The sequence below is a fragment of the Pyrenophora tritici-repentis genome, chromosome 8, assembly GCF_003171515.1.
Source record: "Pyrenophora tritici-repentis strain M4 chromosome 8, whole genome shotgun sequence".
NCBI lineage: Eukaryota > Fungi > Ascomycota > Dothideomycetes > Pleosporales > Pleosporaceae > Pyrenophora > Pyrenophora tritici-repentis.
Genome location: NC_089397.1, coordinates 1659588 through 1675115, shown reverse-complemented (window position 1 = coordinate 1675115; position 15528 = coordinate 1659588). Strand labels below are relative to the sequence as shown.

Genomic DNA, 15528 nt, shown 5'->3' with positions numbered 1-15528 from the left:
GGCTATTGACTAGTCGTAGTTTGGGCCCTACACCATGACTTAACAGGACCCACTGCAGGCTGCGGGGGATGTGCCATGTGGTGCATGAGACGGGAGAGGGGTCTGCATGCTACGATGTCGTGTGTGCAGGCTTTTGAATACACAAAGTAGTCATGACTACAGTGCTGGCCATGGCGGGGCAGTAGATGGATGCCCTGGTTTAGGTGTGCAGGATCTGCGCAGTCAGCCCTGCTGTCGTCATGCTCTGGAACTTGTCACGACCACAGTGCGGGAAGACGCTAGAAGCGTGTTCGCCCATCTCGACTGGCGATCTCGAGACTCGGCCAGCGGCCACCAACACGGCTTTGGGGTGGTGGCATGAGGCGTAGCGGCTCGTGTGCATGGCGTGCATCGCGTGACTGGTGGAATTTTGGCGTTAGGCGAGCCTGGGCTTGTTGAAGCAGAGGGAGAGATTTGTCGAGTTTGCAACGGTGGTCTGGAGGCGGTTTCATGACGAGGCTCTTGGTTGTTCCATGCATGTTCGCCGGTATGAGGAGCCCCACGTCGTCGGTCCTCTGGTCGTCAGTTGCGGGCCAGCATTGGATGAGAACCAGTGGCTTCAGCGTTAGCTCGTTCCCGACGGCCTTGTGGCGGGGTGCGTGTGCCGGGTCGTGGGGTTCGGCCTTTCTCTTCTCTCCTGGCACTGGCACTGGGCGCAGGGCGGGCTGCATGGGACATCTAGTCCCGTAGCCCGTAAGTTAGACGCTCGCCTTTCGGGCCCCGGCTCTGCTTTCCCTGACGTGCCAGCCTTCCCAAGCCGCAAGCCGCAAGCCGCAGTGAATTGCACAAACACCTAAACTGCGACCTCGCCCGTCCCGTCCTGTCCTCTCCATGTTGCCCGACGCGCCTGCTCACCATCTGGGCCAACTCCCAGCACAAGCTTCTCTACCCACCTGCGCCCACCTTCCCGTCGCCTGAAGCAGCCTCGTACGGATGCAAACGTTGAGCCCTTTCTGCACCCCGCCCAGACCTGCGCTTCCCGTCCAAAACCTGCAGCCATGAGTTCCTTTTTCAGTCGCATCAAGTCTGGCGCTGTAAGTCCTTGGCCGATCTGCAAAACCACTGCTGTCCTGACGACCCTATAGCCGCCGTTGAGTCCTGCGACCAGTAGCATACCACTCAAGAAGGATCCCAACGCGCCGGAAGCGACGCCGCTAGAGAAGCTGCTGCTCAATGCCGGTCCCGTACGCAGCGACGGCAGCGACAAGTTCTTTGGCTTCGAGAATGTAAGTAAGCGACGTGAATTGCGAATTGCTGCATTGCGCTTCGGGAATCCGCCTTGCTGACGACGTGCGCCCGTCATGTAGTTTGGAAGTACATGGTATGTCATCCTCGACCCACGCCACAACCAACAACACACACTGACTATTCCGCCAGCTACTGCAACTCCATCGTGCAATGTCTGTATTACTCGGTGCCCTTCCGAGAACAGGTCATCAACTTCCCCGCTCGATCGCCCCCGGAAGCCCTCGAGAGGCCCCAGTCGGGCTTACTCAGGCTTAACACGAACCTCCCGAATGGCCAGAACACGCCCCTCTCGCCCGCGGGGCGCACGTCTGTCTCGAGCCCGAATGCGAGGACACCAGTAAAGCCTGCGACCACGCCCGGCGCCATGGGCCAGCCCCCTGGCAACAAGCCCGAGGACAACAAGGACTCACCAGAGTACAAGAAGAAGCAGGCCCTGGCCGCTGGCCCGGTCTTGCAGATGGACTATGAGAACGCGAAATCATATGGCATGAACGAATCCCTTTTCTCTTCACTAAAGGACATATTTGAGGCCGTAATCGCACACAGGTCGCGCATAGGCGTAGTCAGCCCTCACAAGCTGCTCGAAATACTGCGACGCGACAACGAAATGTTCCGAACCCCCATGCATCAAGACGCACACGAATTCCTTAATCTTCTACTGAACGAGGTTGTAGAAAATGTAGAGCAGTTTTCAAAAGATCGCATAACCGAGGTAGACGCGACCCAAGAGAACGGCACGACAGCGGCTTCGGGTGATGTAGTGCCCTTTCGAAACTCGGCCGTTTCTGCGAAATCGAACACGGGATGGGTACACGAACTGTTTGAGGGCACATTGACGTCTGAAACAAGATGCCTGACGTGCGAGAACACATCACAACGAGACGAGGCTTTCCTAGATTTGTCCGTCGATCTGGAGCAACACTCGTCAGTTACGAGCTGTTTGCGCAAGTTCTCTGAAGAGGAAATGTTGTGCGAGCGGAACAAGTTCCATTGCGACAACTGCGGAGGTCTGCAAGAGGCAGAGAAGAGGATGAAGATCAAGCGGTTACCCAAGATTCTTGCATTGCATCTGAAGCGATTCAAGTATACCGAGGATCTGCAGCGATTGCAGAAGCTGTTCCACCGTGTCGTATACCCCTTCTATCTCCGCTTATTCAACACTACAGATGATGCCGAGGACCCAGACAGGCTGTACGAGCTTTACGCGGTAGTAGTGCACATTGGAGGCGGACCATACCACGGCCACTATGTTTCCATCATCAAGACACAAGACCGAGGTTGGCTGCTTTTCGACGACGAGATGGTTGAGCCGGTAGACAAGGCCTATGTCAGGAATTTCTTTGGTGGAGAAAACGTTTTGGCATGTGCCTATGTTTTGTTCTATCAGGAAACCACCGAAGAGGCTATGATGAAGGAGCAGGAGGCAGATGCTCTTGCCGCAGCTGAGCAAGCCGCGAAGATGGCACAGGAGGAGGTCACGACGCCGAAAACCAACGGCGTCAATGGCCATGCACACCACCCCTTCCACAACGCAACGACACCGACAGTGGAAGAAGGTGACAAGTTCGCCAGTCTCGATCACGCTGCCACAGCACCCCCGCTCGCACGCGCCGAAACGAGCATCGACCACCACCCCGTAGAGCACATAACCACACAAGTCCCAGTTCTCACCGCAAAGAAGAGCAACCTGGGCCTTTTCGGCAAAGGCAAAGAAGAAAAGGAGCGCAAAGCCCACGAGAAGGAGCTGGAAAAGGCAGCAAAGCAAAAACGCAAAGAAATGGAACAGAAACGACGCGAAAACTACCGCAAACAAGAAGAAGAACTCCGCGCTGTCCTCGAAGCCAGCAAAGCGTCCGCCGTGGAAGAGGAGCGCAAACGCTGTGTAAGCGGCGAAGTGCCACCACCCAGCGCTGGCGGCGTCGGCGGCGGCGAAAAGGAAAAGGAGAAGGAGAAACATGTAAACGGCTTTGGCAGCGTAAAAGGCATGAGTGGTCTAAGTCGCTTCAGACATACCTCCATGAGCCTAAAATCCAAACCCAAATTCTGGACCGCGAACAAGGACAAGCACGACAGTGGTCATGGTCACGGCAATGGTCATGGCAATGGCAACGCCAACCCAGACGAACCTGCACACCCAGATACCCCGATCCAAGACACGCCGCCCGACAAGGATGGCAAGAATCGTTTCAGCCTGGGCAGAAAGAAGAGTACGTTTAAGTTTTAGGAACAAGTGACGACGCTTTTCGTTGTCGTTGTCATCGTTTCGATTGGGTAGAAGAAGAAAAGAGAAGAGTATATGAATGAATATTGGGATACTGGTATATTGGGAAGATGTGGATTTGGCTAAAGTCCCACTCTATCCTCCTACATTGGTTTTGTCTTGATCTGTGAATAAGGGAAAGAGAGGAAAGGAAATGAGGAAAGGGGAAAAGGATGCTTAAATGCTCCATTTCCATATCCATGTGTGTATGCCATTTTGGAGTCATATCTACCTCCCCATCTGTCTATCCATCCATCCATCCATCCGTTTAGCGTCTTGCAATTTTTTCGGGGGCCATGCTGGCAATATACGGGTGTGTGTCTTTTGGAACGAAATAGCGTTGTAATTACCAACTCGTTCTGGCTGCTATTCTTCTGCTTTTCACCCCATATGGCTTGGCTTGGCTTGGTTGGTTGACAAGCTAGCGTTGTTCCTCCTTTATCATCGCCATGTTTTTGCGTTGTCAATGTGCATAATCACTTACTCTTAGGCCTTCCTTGAGAACAGGAAGAAAATCAAGGGGGTAGTGAAGAATCGTACATGGCATGATATACTTCTTCTGTGCGTGGAGCTTTGAGTGAGAAAGAAAAAAGAAGCTATGTATGTATGACATGATTGTGTGATAGCTTTGACTGAATTCGTTGCTTGTGTAATCTGTGTAACTTTGTCTCTCTCTCTCTCTCTCCTCTCGTCCCACTCGTACTGTTCTATTCTCTTGTCTCTTCCTTGTCTCAAGCCTACAACTCTCTCCTTTCAAGTAAAAGTGCTGTTGCGAATACAATGGGTACATGGGACTGGTTGAGGTACAAGCCAGGTCTGCTCCAGACAGCAAGAAGAAAGGCCGACCTACACAAAGGCAATGGAAGAACAACTGGCGTGGCGAATTCCAAACGTTGATGGTCTGTAGAAAGGAGACGGCGCTTAAAATACAACAGACGGATGAGTTGACTGATGAAAATCAAGAAAAACGTTCGAAAAGTTGATCATACTAGACCAGTTGTTGAGAATAATAAAACAAGACAGATGACAAACTTTACTGTCGCTACTTCATGGGAAGTCATGAACCAAACGTCTCATCCTTCTGACCGCACACACCCCAACCCCGTAGAAACGAACGCCAACCCGCTATCTCAACGTAGAATGCAATGATGCGCCCCTCACCCTGCCCTGTGCGCCTTGCTGCCACACAAATCACACTACTAGGAGAACTTCCACCTATTACCACAGTTCATGCACTCGCAAAACGTCGTCATCGGTTCATCGGCGGACCTAGTCTGTGCCTGACTGTAGCTGACCATCTTCTTCTTGCACTTGCTACACTGGAACTCCTTTGAAATGGCCTTCTCCACCTGTGCCACCATGGCCTCGTTCATGTTCTCTGCCTTGAGCTTCTCGTCCAAGGCTCGTCGCTCATCTGACTTCATCTCGTCGTGTGTCATGGTGACAAATCGCTTGGCGGGCACCTCACCTGTGAGAACACGTTTGCGGAGCGCGGGATTCGATTTGCTCTTCAGGTTCTGGAATAGAGAGCGCATCTTGGCCTTGTATCCGTCGTTTACGCTACCGGCGTTGGTGTAGGCTGCGGCTTCGACTTGCTTTGCGACCAAGAGGATTTCGTCCGGCACTGAATATGTTAGTATCATCTCAAGTAGCAGATTTACTGTTACCTACTTGCTTCGCTCATGTAGGCCAATCCGTCGTACATCAGCCTGACACAAGCATCGCGTGCCTCGCTGCCAGTGACCTGGTACTTGACGTTGTCTGTCTTGTGGTTGCGCTTATCGGCAGGTACATCGTGCTTCTTCTTGGCTTGACTGGGAGCTGGAGACGCGGTGCCTGAAGCAGGAGGAGCGGGCGACGATGCTGCTCCGCCGTTCGCGGCTACCTTTACAGCACCATCCTTCTTCGGCTGCTGCTTCTTCTTGACTTCATCCCTCCACTTTGAAACAAGCTCGGTCGCCAATTTCTGCACTGCGGGGTCCTTGTGTTGGCGCAGACGGTTGATCGTGACACCAATACGTGTGGAGCGCAAAAGATCCTCAGTCGCGTGCACGCCAGTCTTCAAGTCATTGAGAAGTTTGAGGATAGAGGCGCTCGGTTCGCCCTCTTGAACCGCCTTGCCGATGGCTTTGCCGCGGAGCTCGATCTCTTTGGCGTCCATTGCCATGGTGAAGGTGAAGGCTGTCGAGGTTGTAGTGGCTGGGCGCGGAACCGTGGATGCCTTGGCGCAGGCAACAATACTAATAATCGGGTCGCAGAAGTATTAGGGCCAGTCTGCTACCTATGAGGTCACTCAAATAAACGTCGTCGTCACACGCGGGTATTGTGTACGGGTTGATGTTCAGGGCTCGGCAGGGTCGCGAGTTGGGCGCGGGGTTCCTTGGTCGCGTCTAGTGGAGCAGTACGCGACAATCGTCTGGACAAGGTGAAGGTGACGTTGTGGCAGTTATTAGTGGAGACGACGGGAAAGTGTGGTTAAGAGCTTCTTCTGATTTGCCTTGTAGAAGTTGCGTTTGCTGGAAGAGGCCCGAGCTCAAGGGACGCTAGCCTCCGCGTTCATTGTAGGGAAGCCGCAACCGTCACCTTGGGAACTACCACAATCCAGCCCTGGAACGACCGCAATCGCCACAACCAAACTTCCAGAACCACCCCCCAGAGGCACACAAAAAAAGAGCCTTGATCATGGCCGAAAATGCGACTCCGGGAAGCGCGAACAATGCCAGCACCGACAGCTCACGCGGAATGCCTTACTATGAGAGACTGCGACGCGACCTGCGCGAGTCACTGAACAAGAAGCGCCAAATCGACAACAATCTGGTCAGTACAGCATATGACGCGTCATCGGCTTTTCCCTGACGCCCATTGCAGCTACAACTCGAAGATAATATCTTGCGAGTCGAAACGCAGTACCTTGAAGAGACAAGCGCCGGAAACATCATCAAGGGCTTTGACAACTACATCAAGGGCGCAGCGACTACGACCGCAGCCGGTGGAGCTGGTACTGCGACTAGGCGAAAGGCTCCGATTAGTGATGCGGACAGAATATTCAGCCGGAGCTCGACCAGTTTTCTGAGGGTACGTGGAGCGGCCGCAAATACAGTATCGCGACCTTGAAACCCCACGGGAGCAAGGAGTCAAGGCCAGCCGCTGACAGCGCTCTCCAGGAAACTTCGACACCGGGCTCAGCAACAGCGACGCCATCGCACGCTCCTACACCCACATCGTCCTTCCCTACACGCGAGTCGAGCCAACCTACAAACGGTGCGAGGCCTGGAGGAAGTAAGAAGAAGAAAGCGGCTGACGAAGACGATGAAGACAGCAACAAGACGAAGCGACAAAAGATCTCGTATGGACGAGAGTGAAACGCCAATGCAAGACTCCGATGTCGCCGCACCGAGAGGCGGCCGGTAAACAACCCACCGAAATTACGCAGATTACAAGAATTGCATTGAAGCGAGTAAATTGCTCCAGGCAAGGACGATTGCGCGTCCTATGGGTCCCGACACACAGGATCCATCATGTATATCAACAAAATAGGAAGGCACACAAGGCATCGGGTAGAGGCCCGAAGCTGCGCATGTTCAAATGGTGGATATGGTGGATACCATGCTACAGCCACGAGCCTTTGATACCGTTGGTAGATCGGCTTTAAAACGCGGGGGTTGGTTGATCTGGACATGCGATCCACTTTATGTAAGACGCCTGCCGACTACCGTTGGGCAAAAACGCCTCTGTGCTGGCAAAGCGGTGGAGTTTGGTTGATGCTTGATTTGTTCCTTGCTCGAAGTGGTTGGAGGGATGCGGTGGTGGCGGTGGAGGTGGAGCATGTCTTGGCGGTTTGGTTACACGCACGCAGTGCAGTGACTGGCGGCTTCATCTCAGCGAGAGCGGGAATTGTTATCCTTTGGGCAGGTTAGCATAGTGGGTCCATGCAAAGGGAAATGTCTGCTGAACGCGTGCTTGTCCCATGAATCGTTGCGGAGGATCTATGTGCAATCAAGACATAATCAAGGCGAATATGAAAGCTGAATGGTAGTAAAACTGACCCCGCAGTCCGGTTAGCGCAAAAGCCGCCGTGCGTTGAAGCACATGAGCACACACTTATGTGCAACACCCTGCTATAACATGTTTGGAGTGTTGCAGAGGCCCATCATTTAATAGGCGAGGACAAACGCATGCACCACGGAGGACTATCTCGATATATTCCAGAAGGACGGGGATTGAGATTGACAGCTCAGCCATTGTCGGTTAACCTGAGACGGTAGCGTGCGAGGACAAAATGTGCAACTGCACTGCTTGCGAGGCTGTCAAGTTGCCAATCCAAGGATACCATGGTAATAACACGACCGGAAGAACACATTCGCTTGCATGCTTGCGCTAGGACAACGGCTTCGCTTGTGCGCGCTTCGCCTCGCTCCATAGTGCGGGATGTGGGCAGTGGCCGTTGCTTAACAGAACCAAGGGTGATGTGCTTGCAAGACAAAGGAGTCGTCCAAGGACGGCGACTATACCGCAAGTCTGGCTTGCATGGTGGCTGAGAATAGCATTTGTTTGCCATGGTGCCTCAGAGACCGAAAATAGAGCAGCCGGAGCGGGTGGCGAAGCATCAGAAGAATGGCGGAATTCGTTCTGTGTATCACAATGGCGCGCCGAGCTGCCCAAGCTCCGCCCACTGACACTGCCAGCGGACAGCAGAAGCAAGGCGCGACACCAGTCGCGGAGCAGCGTCGTCATGTTTCCGTAACGCCTCAGGTTAGACGGCTCAGCCCTGTGTTTCGAGGTGCTGTAAGTCGTCGCGTCCTTGAGTCGATCTTGACTGGAAAAATCGGCGTGCTGTACACGCGCTAGAATCTCATCTCAGGGCTGCTTTCGGTCCGGTGCGCATGCGCAGTGTGAGACCCACCATCCCCAAGCGAAACCCGTATACTTAGAGACACAGTGCGGACAGATGCGTCAGAACAGAAGGACACCCGACAGCAGTCCGACCGGTGCGCGCGATGGAATGAAACACGATGATGACATGGTCTCGTCCCGCGCAGCCTCGCAGGTCACGCAAACTAGGCGACAAGGCTCGTGAAGAAAGGGGAATGGGCCACTAAGTAGGGGACAAATGATAGCATTGAAAATGATTTGTGATTTGAGATGAAAGGCAGTCCCAAGCTGCATCGGCAAACATCCCACTCGCTCACCGATGGAGGGAGTGGATAGGATCCAGTTTTCAGGGTCCAGCAACAACTAGCAAGGGGGTGACGATTCATGACATATGCCAAGCCAACACTCTAGTCGTAAGCCCACCGCTCACGGAACGCCAGATGATGGCATTGCGGAGACACTTGGTCGTGACTTGGTCGCGTTGGTCAAACCGGAACCAGCCAGCCCCCGTATGACGGAGGGGGTCGAGTATTTGGTACCGAATCATAGCCCTCTTCATGCCGTCACATTGTCAGCTGGCAACAAAACGTCAATGGCAAAGGAAAAAAGGACGCAAAAGAGGTGTGGAACAAGGGTCTTTTGATTCTGCCACATTCTATTCCTTCCGCCGCTTGTACGACTCAGTGTCGTTTCGGCTGCCTTTTAGGCGTGTGCCCATTTGTCGGACAATACTACTATGCGCGCGTGCTGCAAGCTACTACTATACAAACGTCATTGTGCGAACCAGTCGCGCCCGACTCAGCGCCGGGCAGCTGGCTGCTAAAAGAGAGTCTAAAATATTAAAAGGGTATAAGCGAATGATGACAACAAGCTCCATGACGACCGTGGGACAAAGCCCAGCCGAGCAAAGTTGTGGATTAGGAAGAATAGGTTCGGGGGGGAAAAGTAAGGCCGAAACCCGGTGAGACAACGCGTAATGTTACAGTGGTGAAAAAACGCCCAGAAAACGAGTACTCGTAAAGACTTTCGAGTCGCAACGCCGGAAAACGCCGAAATGATCCCTTTCGTGGGTGAAGGAACCATGTGGTATCTCAGAAAAACCAGTGGTACGCAGCGATGGGTAGAAGAGGAATAGTGAACCCAGCTGGCTGCCCTTCAGTCTATGGTCGTGACTAGAAATGCGCGACGGTGGTATCTCAAAACATCAGGTGCTGGAACGGGGGATGAGTCAATGTATGATCCAGAGGAGCAAGGGCGCGGAACGGAACGGTTGGTTGGTTAATTTAGTGGTCGACGCTGTCAGGAGATGGGTGGTCGATGCTACCGTCGTTCTTGTGTACTTTTCGGTGCCTTCTTAGGTTGGAGACAACAGAGAAATGGCGACCGCATCCGTCAACCTCACAGGCGAATGCTATGATACTGTTAGTAAGATACAGAATGATTGTGGTGGGTAAACATACGCTTCTCGCCTGTGTGGCTGTACATGTGTGTTTGCAGGGAGCTGGGTCGTGTGAAGCGCTTGTCGCAAATCTTGCACTTGTGCTTCTTTTGCGAGCTGGATGAGACCTTTGAGCTGAACTGGCTCATCATCGATTGCGGCGCAGGGGGCATGTTGGGGCCCAACAGGGTGCTGGGACGAGGCAAGGTGCGCGAGTTGCTCATGTCGACGGATTCGGAAGCGGAGCTGTAGTCGGTGACGGATCCCTCGCCAGCGTAGTATCCGTTGGGACCGTAGCTGCCGGACGAGATGGACGAGTGTGTTGAGTGAGTCGAGGGGAATCCATACTCAGTGGAACTGCGGCTGGTTCCTTGGGAACCGTAGATATTCCTGGGGGTAATGTCTGACTGGCTCAAGGAAACCATGCCGCGGCTGGCATCGAGCGCATCGCTAAAGCTGGTGCGCGGTTGCTGTGAATTCATTCTGCTAAAGTCAACAAGTGAACTTTGGCGCTGGCGCTGAGACTCCACGGATTCGTAGAAAGCTATTGAGGGGACTGACGGGTGTGAAGATCGGCGGGCCGCATCCTGTTGGTATGCATACGGGCTTCGCTCAGTGTTGGCATATTCCACTTGGGAGTAGGGAGCCGACGTGGGAGCATATGTTTGGTTTGATGGTGAAGCAGAGGTAACGTAACCATTAGGGTAGCCTCGCGACATCATATCTTCGGCATCAAGTAAGTTTTGTGTTGCGAAGTTGGCATCCGGGAGAGTAATACCTTGTCCCATGGGAGGAGCAGTGACTTGCAGACCATGGTAGGGGATGGCGATGCTAGTGGGCCGCTGTGGCTCTGCGGGAGGAGCAACTGTGGTTGAGTACATTTGCGGTTGTGGGGGACCGGCAGAGACCCATGGGTTGGTGAAATGTGGTTGTTGCGGGTAGCGCATGTGGTCGTAGCCCATGCCGTTTAGTTGGGGTTGTTGACGATTGTCGACTGCCATTGCCATTGCGCTGGTTGGGTGTTCGGTGAGGTGAGGATGTTGTTGGGTCGAGGAGAGGTGGTGATACAAGAGAACAAAGGCGCGTGTAACAGTAAACACGCAACTTGTAGATCCAGAGGTGAAACGAGGTGTAGTCGAGGGTCAAAAACGTGGAGACAGTCGATCACAGGTACTCAGCGGTGGGATCTGCGACCTTTTGAATTCACTCTGACACTGGGGACTCCCGTGCAGTGGTAGTTCCGGGTTGGGAAATGATAGTCGCTATGGTATGTCGATCACTTGACCTGTACTAAGCAGGAGCCGTGGCGATGAACCAGCGAGATTGGGCGTAGGGCGAAGCGGGTACCAAGTGTCTGAGTGGCAGACGCTCGAGCGTTTCAAGTCAAGCACAGTGCTTGGGGGAGCAGGTTGGCCAGCGGGTGCAGGGGCGGACCGTGTGGACTGGGTTGCGTGTTGCGTGTCGCCGTGGGAAAAGTTCGGTAACGTTATTCGCTACAAAAGCAAGCCAACGACCAAGAAGGAAGGATATGGGGGTAAGGATGATGAAAGCGGTATTGATAGTCTGTGTGCACGCGTTATGGGCAAGGCACAAGGTCAAGGTTGTAGGCAAAGCTTAGAAGGGGAGAGAGATGATCAGCGGGCATCAACCGGGGAAGACGTGTTGATAAATTCCGTTGCTTGGAGGGTTTACGTCTTTGGGTTCACAGCACCATCATCATAGGCTAGGAGCCAAGGACAGGAGCTGGCAAGACTGGCTTGAAGACCCCGGACGCACCTACGTCGTAGCGACAGGGGGAATCTTGCGCTAGCACCAGCCTGCGCACCGCTGCTTTTAGGCGTGTGGGTGGGCGCGGCGGCCGTGACTTGAGAGCCTGCGCTGTATCCGCGCAGGCACAGGCGCCATTTAGCATGAGCAGTCCATGTGGATGTGGATGTGGATGTGCTTTGCTCAGCTGCTCTCGATGACGGCCCGCAGTCTAGCATGGATAACGACGACGACAACAACAACAACAACAACAACAACACGGCCATGACGGTACTACTCGTGCTCTTCTCATCACGCTCTCCACTGTAGACTGCAGACTGCACATTGCACACTGCGTCGTCTCGGCAGCTTGGATGTCGGTATGAGGCCGGTGGAGGGCGTCCCCGCTACAAAGGGCCCTCATCATCGCAGGCCCGGCTGCGAATCAGCGGGCGGTAGGCGCGGGAGGGCTTTTTTGGCTTTTGTTTTGGCGTGCACCCACCAGGCCAGGGTCGAGTTGGGGCATCAAAGCAGACTAGCCTGCTCACCCACAATTGCATGCTGCCGTTTCGAGCAAGTCAGGCTAGCCAGATGCGAAGGAACAGGTGTGAAATGCTCCGCAGCCGTGCTGACTCGGGCGGGCAGCATGTGTGCCCTGCCCGCATCCTGGAATCAATACTGGCCCCGACTAAGCATTGCTTTCTGGCTTTGTCGATATCATCAGTGGGCGACAATTGCCAGTGCAGACCAACGGCCGGCTAGCAGCAGCCTTGGAAGCCAACAAAGGGACCGAAAAAGCCGCTTTGTAAGCTTGCCGTTTCGAGCGTGCATCGCGCCGGACAGTGGCCGGCATCACTGCTTTCGTGTCGCGGAGTCGGACCGCTACCACCATTTTCACGCGCTCCACGTCGTTGCGTAAACTCTCTCAGCGTCTCTTTCACTATCCCTTAGCGCTGGTTCCGCACGCGTCTGCTTCTCCACGGCGCACGGCGCCTTGTGCGAAAGCGCCCGAAGTGAAATTACTCCCACGTCCCCTGAGTACGCCTGTGCGGGCAACCTAAGCAATGGTCAAGCGTTTGATCGCCGTCCATGTTGCTTTTGATGCAAGACGTGTGTAGCTTAGCCAGATAGCGGGTCACGAGGGCTGAGGCATACACCTCAATCTCGGGAACTGCCATGGGACACATGTCCCGCCCAATAGGGGCCGAGTTGTCGAGTCGCTGTACCTGCTTCGCACGGCAATGCGCCCCTCCGTCGTTCCACGCTGGGCCGAACGCTGAGCAAACGCGAGTGAGCATTTTTTGGCTCGCGACAAGTATCTAGGACGATAGGACGATAGGACGATAACAACGCTCGTCATGGCTAATATGGTTAGGATAGTAGGGCTGCACTTTACGGGTGTGGAGTAGCCGCAGCCAATAGACACACTTGATGCCGAGGCCGCACGCTGTCTATAGCGAGCAGCCACTCTCTGCCATGGGGAATCTCTGCCCTGCCCGTTCAGGTTCGTGTCCACATGTCTTCGGCCTGTCATTGAGGCGGATGGGGCTGGCAGGGGGCAGACCATGATGAGAGCCAAGAGGCATCTGTATTGTACCGCCCGCTGACACGACGGCCGGTGAGGAGGTTCAGTTTTCAGAATGTCGTCATAGGGAGGGCTGCGTAGCGGCGCCACTAATACGTCTTCGCCTTGTTTCATTGGCGCACCACCTAAGCTGTACCTGGCGACAGCCATTTGCATGCAAGGTGATGTAGGAGCGGTCAGGATGCGGAGTATTTGCCGCCCGAGATGCAAGCACATAGAGACATTATCGTCGTCGTAGAGGCAGGACCACCATGCTAGGCCTGCAACGCGCATTGGCAGCCGTCTCAACCCGAGACCTAAACGGCTCACGCAGAGCTGGCAAGCCGGCCGAATCCAAGGCTTCGGAAACAGCCATGATCCATCTCACCGCTGCCACTGCCGTCTGCGGTGCTGCTGAGTGGCCGCGTCTTGGGGCAAAAGGCCCGCCTTGCATCGCGACCCAGTGGGCACTTTGGGCACGCACCAAGTTCGAAATTCCCCTCACTCTGACCCCCCGCGGAGCCTTGTCATGCAGGGCAACATCTGTTGGAGCAGCGCCATCCCGCTCAACATCAAAGCAGCCACGCAGCCATTGTCCACAACAAAGTCACAAGAGCGCCCGGGGGTCCACTTGGTTCAGCGCCTCTACCTAGCCTCAAGCACGCTGCCTTTGCCCGTGCGTGGGCCGCACGCCGTATCCTTGCTGTGAGAAGACGTTGTTGTCTTGACGAGCTGCGGCTGTGACAAGGCTACATTCTCCCAGCTTGCACATCATCAAACCACACGAGTCGAGAGCCGGTCAGAACAAGGTCGGCATTTGCACATTACTAGCAGGCCCTGCATTCGCAAGCCGTGCCAGATGATCAAATTTGATTAGCCGTTGCTGTGTGCACTGAATCCTTCGCCTGGTTTGCCAAGTCAAATGGCTTGCTCGATAAGCTTGGGATGGGGGCGTTACTTTTTTATTTCCGAAATCAAAGCCTAGTCTCGCAACACGAGGCGTAGTACGGGCAAGGTGTGGAGACAGTCAAACTCGGCTCTCAAGCCCTAGGAGACATGGGCATGTCCACGGGTGCCGGTAGAGGGTGTAGTAGGAGTGCAACATGATTCCATTGCCTTGGAGATCATCCATAAGCGTTCCCCGCGATCTGTACAGGAGCCGGATTTGCGGCTCTGCAAGATGGATCAGCGAGCTGATCAGGTACGCATCGTCACATCATCAAATACCTTCCTTCATTGTTGCTTGTGCGTGCTCTGCCAAAACGTGGTGCGGGTACCATAACCCGCAGCGCGCTTGCCCCAACTAGCTTACCCAACACATCGCCTCACCTACTACCAATAGCGCCCAAACAAACTCTTACTAGAGAGTGGCAGTAACTGGACCGAAAGGCTACCACACATGCCCTAAAGGCAGCAGTGAGAAAAGACAGCAAAAGGAAATAGTCGGCGAGGCAGCGAATCAAGTCGTCCCGACATTCTGGTACATTAGCCAGCAAGGTCTTTTCAACTAAAGAGAAACTAGTCACGGGCAGCGTTGCATTTGCTCCCCCATCCAATCACCAGCAAGCTCGCCAAGCCCACGCTACAAGTCGGCAGCCCGCAGCCTACGAGAGCTGAGCCCGCCCGATGTAACGTTCGTTGAAACTGCGGGAGTAATGCGGGCTGTCATGTTGCCAGCCTGGGGGGTTGGCTGCGTGGCCCGAGTCTGTGCCGTGGCAGAGCGTGTCCAAGAGTCAAGGTTCAAACTCACCATCACGTCTGCTGAAAATGCCACAGTATGATCTTCACAAAAGTTCCCGCTGTCTAACGGCCATGGTGCAAGATCTTCGCTGTCAGCCCCAGGAATTGGGTAGGGCAAGCATGGGCTCCCTCTTCTTTGGATAGGGGTGGCTATATGTGAGTGGCAAAAGCGTAATATGGTTTGCAGATCAGAATTTTCTTCTTCCCAATGCGTAGGTCCACCATCAAAAAGCTACGTGAGATGCTACCCAAGCGTCTCTCCTTTATGCAGAACGCGCAACAAAAGACGCGCAATGCCAATGCTTGTAGCATGTTCGTCAATATTTGACTCGAGTTTAATGTTGCATGCTAATCCTTCGATCGCCTTGCAGCACTTTTCTCGGCTGCCCAGCTTCTGATTGGTCGCTTCTCATGTCCAAAGCACCTACCTACTGCAACAGGACAGGTGCAGTTCCCCTTTCTGACATGCTATCGCGTGGCGCCTGGCCCTCGTCCTGTGAATGGTAGGCCTAGCCATGGGTACCATCCGGCCTGCTGACATGCCGTGCGAATTAAGTGAGGCGGTGTAATCGCCGAGCAATCCGAAATGTCCAACCTAGAGTCTGTGCGTTGGAATGTCCA

The 15528-nt window shown here is 54.2% G+C and overlaps 5 protein-coding genes across 5 annotated transcripts; 2 read left to right on the top strand and 3 right to left on the bottom strand.

Annotated features, from left to right (window-relative positions):
- Window positions 1-278: 278 nt before the first annotated feature.
- Window positions 279-710, bottom strand: PtrM4_141020 (uncharacterized protein; the record flags this gene model as incomplete). The annotated part of the gene is made up of 1 exon (XM_001937886.1): window positions 279-710. The coding sequence occupies one exon, from the start codon at window positions 708-710 to the stop codon at window positions 279-281; it is 432 nt and encodes a 143-aa protein (XP_001937921.1).
- Window positions 711-1037: 327 nt separating this feature from the next.
- Window positions 1038-3275, top strand: PtrM4_141010 (UBP5, Ubiquitin C-terminal hydrolase; the record flags this gene model as incomplete). Its single annotated transcript, XM_066109495.1, has 5 exons — window positions 1038-1073; window positions 1125-1265; window positions 1347-1360; window positions 1417-3169; window positions 3270-3275. The coding sequence occupies 5 exons, from the start codon at window positions 1038-1040 to the stop codon at window positions 3273-3275; spliced, it is 1950 nt and encodes a 649-aa protein (XP_065960417.1).
- A 1471-nt stretch (window positions 3276-4746) lies between these two features.
- On the bottom strand, window positions 4747-5714 carry PtrM4_141000 (RPB9, DNA-directed RNA polymerase, subunit M-Transcription elongation factor TFIIS; the record flags this gene model as incomplete). Its single annotated transcript, XM_001937888.1, has 2 exons — window positions 4747-5171; window positions 5219-5714. The coding sequence occupies 2 exons, from the start codon at window positions 5712-5714 to the stop codon at window positions 4747-4749; spliced, it is 921 nt and encodes a 306-aa protein (XP_001937923.1).
- A 515-nt stretch (window positions 5715-6229) lies between these two features.
- PtrM4_140990 (NuA4 domain containing protein) lies at window positions 6230-6909 on the top strand (the record flags this gene model as incomplete). Its single annotated transcript, XM_066109494.1, has 4 exons — window positions 6230-6364; window positions 6416-6622; window positions 6712-6808; window positions 6905-6909. The coding sequence occupies 4 exons, from the start codon at window positions 6230-6232 to the stop codon at window positions 6907-6909; spliced, it is 444 nt and encodes a 147-aa protein (XP_065960416.1).
- A 2793-nt stretch (window positions 6910-9702) lies between these two features.
- On the bottom strand, window positions 9703-10864 carry PtrM4_140980 (Zn-finger protein; the record flags this gene model as incomplete). The annotated part of the gene is made up of 2 exons (XM_001937891.2): window positions 9703-9830; window positions 9880-10864. 2 exons carry the CDS (start codon window positions 10862-10864, stop codon window positions 9703-9705), a joined length of 1113 nt encoding a protein of 370 aa, XP_001937926.2.
- Window positions 10865-15528: the final 4664 nt, after the last annotated feature.